General features: G+C 61.8%; 1 protein-coding gene across 1 annotated transcript; it reads right to left on the bottom strand.

Annotated features, from left to right (window-relative positions):
- Positions 1-4,001: 4,001 nt before the first annotated feature.
- Positions 4,002-5,859, bottom strand: LINGO3 (leucine rich repeat and Ig domain containing 3). Its single transcript, XM_063146939.1, has one exon. It carries the CDS (start codon positions 5,840-5,842, stop codon positions 4,022-4,024), a length of 1,821 nt encoding a protein of 606 aa, XP_063003009.1. The 5' UTR covers positions 5,843-5,859; the 3' UTR covers positions 4,002-4,021.
- Between the last annotated feature and the right edge of the window lie 1,729 nt (positions 5,860-7,588).

Raw genomic sequence — 7,588 nt, 5'->3', positions numbered from 1 at the left:
TGACCCAAGGGGTGATCCCAAATCCAGGTGGATCTGTACCAAAAAGCCCTTTCCCTCTCCCATGGGGCAGGTCTCCTGCAAAGCCACTGGGCTCTAATGGCCCATTCCGGACCAAGCCTCCTCGAGAGACCTTGCCTTGCCCCAGGGCGCCATGGTGGCCGCTGAGCTGGGAGGGACGCCTTGAGCGGAGGTCAGCCCAGCTTCCCTGCCTCCCCTTTTTGCATTTCTCTTCGCTGGAGCCCGGAGTCCGGGACGGCTTCTGGGAACTCAACCGCACAGCCAAAGGCTGGTGCTTCTTTATGCTGTAACTCCTTAGCCATGGCCAATTTATTCATAAACCAGCCTCCCCCAACCCAGGGCCCTCCAGATGGCTTAGACTACAATGCCCATGACCACCAGTCACAAATGCTGGGAGCTGTGGTCCAAAACGGCCGAGTGGCACCATGCTTGAGGCACACGGCTGAAGCGAGTGTTCCCCGTCAAACGTGACCCCCCCTAACAAGGGCGTTAGGCTACAGCACCCATGTTCCCCAGCCAGCGTGGCCAATTTGCGTTGCCTCTTGGGCGGCCTGGTGGTTCCGTGGCCTTGCGTGCGTCCCCAAGGGAAAGAGCCCGTTGGCTCCGCTTGGAGCAGCGGCCTGGCAGTGGTTCGCGCGAGGGGAGGTTCTTAGCCCTGCCTTGCGAGTTGCGCCCGTTTTATAGGCAGGGGAACTGAGGCTGAGAGGTAGCGATTTACGCAAGGAGGCTACGGCAGTGTTTGAATCCACCTCTCCGAGATGCCGTCCGGTGGAGCGCCGCCCCCCCCCACACACTTTGCTCCGCTGCCCCCTCTTCCTCCCCCTCCCAGGACTTCCTGCTCACATTGTGGGGCTGGCAGCTTTCCCCTGAGAATTTAGCACGGGCAAGGGCATGCCGTGACATCACAGAAGCGGGGCCAAGCGGCTGAGGGGGAGGCAATTGAGGAGTCGGGGGGCAGCCTAAGTCACCTGGGGAGACCTCCTCCTGTCAAACCCAGCTGGGAGCCTAAACGCTGCATTTATTCCACCCAGTTGCCTGCTTCCAGTGTCCCGGGGTCAGAACCTGGAAATACCCGAGATGGGCCTTGAGGAAGGACCGTGAGATGGGGGAGAAATGGGGGATCCACCAGTTCTCCCCTTCCCTCCAGATTGTTAGGACGGCAACTGCCAGCACGCCTGGGCATTGGCCACGCTGGCTGGGGCTGATGGGAGTTGGAGTCCAAAACTAGCACCACCTGGTTGGGAAGGCCAGGGGAGGCCGCCTTGAGGGATGGGTCAGCTGAGAGCACTCTGGAGGCCGGAGGGCTCCTGGCCAATATTATTATTAAGGGGGCCAAAAGAGCAGCGGCCTGAAACAGATTCCGATCAGCCTGCGAAATCTTTCAGGCGTGGGGGAGCTGCCCCTCCCCGCCGTGAAGACCCCCGGGGGCAAAGGCAGCGGGAGGATGGGGCTCCTTCGGCATCCGATTTGTCCGCATTGGTGGGGCACCACGCTTTCCGCGGGAAGGTCAACGCCAAATGCAATCCTCGCCACGCAGCCATTGCTGAACGTTCTCTTCCTCCGCCGACCTCCTCGCCTCTCTCTCAATCTCCCTCTCTTGCTCTCCTCTGAAAAATACTAATTTCCTGTTGTCAAGAAGATTCTCCCTCCCTCACCCGCCCCCCGGCGCGCCCCCCTGGTCTCGGCTGCCAGTTGGTGTTTTCACTGGAAGCCGAAACAGATGCCGGGGAAATATGTCAGCCGAAACCTCACGTAGCACAAATAGGACATGATCGTCAATGAGCATAAATCTCCCAGCTCGTGTGTGGATGGATGCGAGAAATGCACACACACGCAGAGGCGCACAAAGCCCTTCTCTGGGCAGGCAGCCCACCTCTCTCCGGGCTTCTATCCTGGGCAAGGGGCCACGAGGGAAGAGGGACGTTCCCTCTTTCGGCATGTGCCCCCGTCCCTTTCTGAGGTGGCAGGATGCCCCCTTCCGCTTGAGCCTTTTGCAATTGGGGTTTGTAGGCCGAAGAAGAGGGCAAATTGTTAGGGTGACACTCCTGTCCTTACAAGGAACCTGAGGGCGGCTCACAGGCTCCTCGTCCTCCTCCTCTACGTCTTTCTCCTCACCCCAATCCTGTGAGGTAACTGAGGCGGAGGGGGACTAGAACCCAGGCCTTCCCAGCCCAGCCCTGGAGCCGCTACGCCACAGCGGCTGTAGGGAAAGCCAGCGGCCGGGGAAGGCGACGCCCACGGAACCCGGCTCTGGGCCGGCTGAGGAGAAATCAGCCACAACGTTCCTGGGGAGACCACCCACCCCCCAGCTGCACGAGCCCACTCTGTTTTCAGCCAACCTCCCACGCAAAGGAGAGGCCCAGAGCGGGCAGCGAGGGGAGGCCTTCCCGCTCCCTGCCGCGCGCCCCACTTCTGGGCTGTGCCGGGGCAATTGGCTCTTTGGGGTCCAGCCAGGCCCCTGGGGTGGAGGACAGGCGGGCGGTGGGCTCCCCGCTCCCCCCGTCTTGCTCTGGCTCCACCTGGAGAAGGAACGGAGAAGCGGCACAACGCCCCACACGGCGGAAGAGCCGGCAGCGCCACGGCCGTGACCCAAGAGGGTCAGCAACCAGCGCACCTCCGCCAGCTGCAACGCCACATGCATCAACGCAGCTCTTGCGATGCGGTTCATCACGGCTGCCGCGCTCTCCAAAGCAAGCTGTGCCCAATTTAGGCCTTTCCAGATACGACGGATTGCAAGTCCCATCATTTTGGATTATGGGAGCTGCAGTCCAGCGCATCCAGAGGATGCTACGCAGGAGAAGTCTGTTCTAAACCAGCCACCCATCACTAGACCTGAGCCCAGCCTGGTGGACTTAGTCCCACTGCTCTCGGGGAGGGGAGGGGAGGGGAGGGGAGGGGGCGCGCTTTCCTTCCCAGCAAAGGCGCTCAGGATTTCAGCCACCCCCCACCGTGGTTCTTCTCCCTTGTTTGTACACTGGGGATCAGGGGAAAGAAAAGGCTGGAGAGGCGCTCACCCCTGCTGCACGTGGAAGACGCCGATTATTGCTTCGCAGAGGAAGGTTTCCGGGACACACGTTTGCCGCCCCCCCCACCCTTTTATTGAAATTGCTAGAAAGGGCTCTGAAAGGCACTGCACAGACCCACCGCCTCCCCCAGCGAAGCCCCCCTATTGCCAGGCCCGGCAGGACGGGCGCAGAAAGAAGCCGCCTCGGCCGGACACGAAGCCGCCCGTCCTGCGCACACGGATAGAAAACGGTGTAAAAATGGGGGTGGGGGAGAGACAACAACCCTTGACTCAACCCCAGGATTTCAGAATTGTCACTTAAAAAAGAGAGAGAAATGAAGGGTCTTGGAAGCCAAGTCATTACACTCTCCGTATTTGAGAAATGCATAGTTGATACCACCCCCACCACCCCCAAAAAACCCAGCTACAGTGAGCGGACTTCCAAACCACAGCTTATGTGTGTGCATGCCTTGCCCGTCGCGGGAACATGGGGGCGGGGTGGAAGCACAGTAAATGGGTTCGGGGAGCGCAAGAGGGAACAGGCCGGAAGCCCACCACCACCACCACCACCCCGCAGCCCTTGAGGCAGCCCCAGGTCCGGGAGCTGCCCACGGTGTGACCCTGAAACGTGGGGTGCGTCCGAAGCCCAATGCCGCCCTGTTCATGACGCTGACCCCGTGGCTGCCACGCGTGCCCCGGGCTGGGGGCGCTGGTGTACGCGCCCGGTGACTGCAGCTCCCTCGGTCGCAGTGGGCCCCAGGCTTCGCCCCACCGTGCCAAGGGCAACAGCCGTGTCCGTAACATCTCTGGTGGCAAGAGCAGCGGGACGGACCCTGCCGCTCGCCTCGAAGCCCTTGTGTTGATGGAGGGGGGCGGCGGTGCTCCCGCCTTTGCCCCCCTTTTCCCAGAGGGCCCTCCGTCCGCCCCCTGCCTTATTAGTAGCAGGTGCCCCCTTCTCCTCCTCCCTCAGCAGCCCCGCCCTCCCAGCCTGCCCGGGGTTCAAATCATCTTCATGTTGAACTTCCTGGCGCCCCCCTGCCCCGAGGCGGTGGCCGGGCCGTCCACCTTGCGGAAGGAGTACTCCACGGTGAAGTTGTTCTTGTGCTGCCCGCGGCCCCGGCTCCAGACAAAGAGCAGGAGGAAGCAGAAAAGCACCACGCCCAGGAAGGTGATGCAGCCCATGGCGGTGGAGACCAGGATGGTTTTGAGGTCCAGCGTGAACTTCAGCAAGACCTGCGTCTCGTTGTGGGCCGTGTCGTTGAGCTCGCTCAGGTACAAGGACCGGTTGGCGTACAGGGCGCCATCCGCCGCGGGGCCCCGGACCGCCAGCGTGGCGAAGTAGGTGTCGTTGCCGCCGGCGTTGCTGGCGATGCAGATGTACGTCCCGCTGTCCTGGGCCTGGGCGTAGCGGATCTCCAGGGTCCCGCTGGGCAAGACCGCGACCCGCCCGGTGCTCTTGGCGGGGATCATCCGGTGCTGCGGGGAGACCCAGCTGATGGAGGGGGCGGGCTCCCCGTCCGCCCGGCAGGCGAAGGCCACCGCCTGCCCTTCGAACGCCGCCACGTGCTGCAGCTTCCGGTCCCGGATTTTGGGCTTTTGGCAGGTGAAGAACTCAAAGAGGACGGAGTCCGGGGAGTCCCGCAGGGCGTCGCCCTGGATCTCCGGCGGCGAGGAGCACACAGGCAGCCGCTCGTCGAAGTTGAGGGTCTTCCGGCGCTGCAGGATCCACAGCAGGCGGCAATCGCAGACCAGCGGGTTCCCGTCGAGCCGCAGCGTCTCCAGGGTGTTGACGGAATGGAAGGAGCCTTCCTCCAGCGTGGACAAGAAGTTGTTGGAGAGGTTGAGCAGCCGGAGCTGCCGCAGGCCATACAGCCCCTGGGCCTCCACCGTGGCCAGCAGGGCCCCCACCAGGTGGAGCTCCCGCAGCCGGATCAGGTCCCTGAAGGCGCCCCTGGGCACTGCGCTGATGGGGTTGTAGGAGAGGTTCAGGTACAGGAGGTGGGCCAGGGCTCGCAGGGCGGCCGTGGGCACCGCCGTGATGTTGGTGTACGTGACGGAGAGGGAGGTGAGGTTGAGGCCGTGGAAGCCGCCGGGCGGGATCTCCTCCAAGAGCGGCCAGTTATCGATCTCCAGCACACGCAGGCCAAGCAGCCGCCTGAAGTTCTGCTCCTCTACGGCGGCGATGCCCAGCTGCCGCAGGCGGAGGGCCTCCAGGCTCGGGAGGCGGGAGAGGGACTCGGCGGAGAGGCCGGTCAGGTTGCACCGCTCGAGGGTCAGCTGCCGGAGGCCGACCAGGCCGGAGAAGGCCTTCCGGGAGACGTAGACCAGGTCGTTGTCCCCCAGCTCCAGGCACGTCAGGCTCCGCAGGTCTTGGAAGGTGTAGTCCAGCAGCACCACGATCTTGTTCTCGCTGAGGTCCAGCAGGGTGAGGTTGGAGAGCCGGCTGAAGGCGCCGGGCGGGAGCAGCCGGAGCTGGTTGCCACGCAGCCGCAGGCTGCGCAGGTGCGGGAGGCTGCCGAAGGCCCCCGGCTCCACGTGGGCCAGCAGGTTCTCGCTGATGTCCAGCTCCTCCAGCAGCGGGAACGGGGCGAGGTCGCCGGCGTTGAGGCAGCGCAGGCGGTTCCGGTTGAGCTCCAGGATCCGGGTCTCCGTCGGGATGCCCTCGGGGATGGCGGCCAGGCGCTTGCGGTGGCAGGAGACCGAGCGGATCTGAGGGACGCACTCGCAGCGGGCGGGGCAGGCCGCCACGGGGGCCGTGCTCAGGAGAGCGCAGTGGGAGGCCAGCAGCAGGAGGAAGCAGCAGGGCATCGTGGGGCGCATGGTCCTAGGGGCGCGCGACCATCTTCCCACTCACCTGCGGGAGGGAGGGAGGGAGAGAGAGAGAAAGGGGGTAAACCTCAGCAGCACACGCCGGGTCTGTGCTTCCTGCCCTCCGCGCCCAAGCGGGGTTAAGGCAGGTGGGGGCAACGTGGCCGTCCCGCAGAGCCCCGCCCCCACCCCGTTTGCCTGGCCACCAGGGGGCACTGCTTGCTTCCCCCCCCCAAGGCTTCAGGGCCCCGGTCCGTGGGGCACCCGTCCGCACACTGAGGAGGAATGACGAGGCTTTTACTTACGTGCCCTAGAAGGCGGAGCCCGTTCATTCCCCCTCCAAAGCGCAGCACATAAAACACATCCTTTAATTGATTTCCACCCCACTATCTCCAGGTCATCCAAAATTAGCAGTTCCTCTCTGATTGTAATTAATTTGTGAACAATTACTTTGTGGGGGGGAAATGCACAGAAAAGTGTGGCTAGTGAAGCTTCTTCTTCTTTTCTTAAAGAACCCGTTCAAGCCTCCTCCCTCCATGCAATTAAGCTTTTTCAATGGTTATTATCATCATTATTATTATTCACAATATTTATATACCACTCCATATCTAAAATAGATTCCAGAGCAGTGCACCTAGGAATGAAACAGGAAAAAAGAAAGAGTAAAAGCACCAAATTGAAATTCTTCAATTTAAAACAAAGGACAAATAAAAAAAGCCGTGTGTGTGTGTGTGTGTGTGTGTGTGTGTGTGTGTGTGTGTGTGTTGCAGCACATGGGGAAGGTTAACCCTCTCCTCTCCAAACTGTGATTCCCCCTTGAAAATTACCCCTTTCGTGGCAATGGATTGGAGGGGGGCGGGGACTTTTCACCGGCATCAATAGATGCTCAAGGCAAAAGATCCGGGATCTGGGGCCGGAGACCCTTGGCCCAGCAACGCCCCTGCTGGCCACCCAAGAGCTGACCCAGAGCACCGTGCCTTTCCCAGCGCGAGATCCAGGTGCCGAGGCTGTGGCAAGGGCTGCATGTTTCCCTGCTCGCACCCAAAGCAAAGGTGGGGACCCTCCGGCCCTGGGGAAAATCCGGCATTTCTGGAGGCTCAATCAGGCAGTCTGGTGCTCCCCCCCCCAGACAGCCCCGCCCCACTTTCCACCAACCCCCGAAGGGATTCCTGCCTTTTGTGCCATTTTTCCCCAGTTCAAAAACGTTGCAAGGCCTTTCCTAAGGCAGGAATTAAGGATGTGAAGCTTCTCCGAAATCGAATTCTACCTGGGGGCTGAAAGCGGTTCAGCACCACAGACCCCAAAGGCTTGGGGCGGCGACAAAAGGGCCTCCCCATAGAAGGAGACGACCCCCCAGGGGGTAGAAGGGGGTCCGAGAAAGGCAGCAGTAGGAGATGCCACACTGAACGAGAGGGGGCAATGAACCCGGGACCCCCTTTGAAAGCTCCCCCAGGGACTGGGGGGGGGGCTTTGTCCCTCAGCCTCCACGGCATCAATGCACGTACCCGCAGACGGTTGGCCGGGGCAGCTGCCTCCGCCTCCCACCCTCCTCCTCCTTGGTAGAAGGGAGACTGTAACCCCCTTGGGGCTGAGCCTTGCTCGCTGTGGCTGTGCCCTCTACCTGGGCGGCACCCTATCAACGACGAAGACCAGGCACGTGGCTTCACTTTCGTTAGAGCTGGTTAGTTTCCGTGTCCAGACGAGGATTCTTTTGGCTGGTTCTAATCTATCAACTGAGGTATTGAAAAGAAACCCTAA

The sequence above is a fragment of the Elgaria multicarinata genome, chromosome 23, assembly GCF_023053635.1.
Source record: "Elgaria multicarinata webbii isolate HBS135686 ecotype San Diego chromosome 23, rElgMul1.1.pri, whole genome shotgun sequence".
Taxonomy (NCBI): domain Eukaryota; kingdom Metazoa; phylum Chordata; class Lepidosauria; order Squamata; family Anguidae; genus Elgaria; species Elgaria multicarinata.
This window is presented reverse-complemented; position numbering and strand designations above follow the sequence as displayed.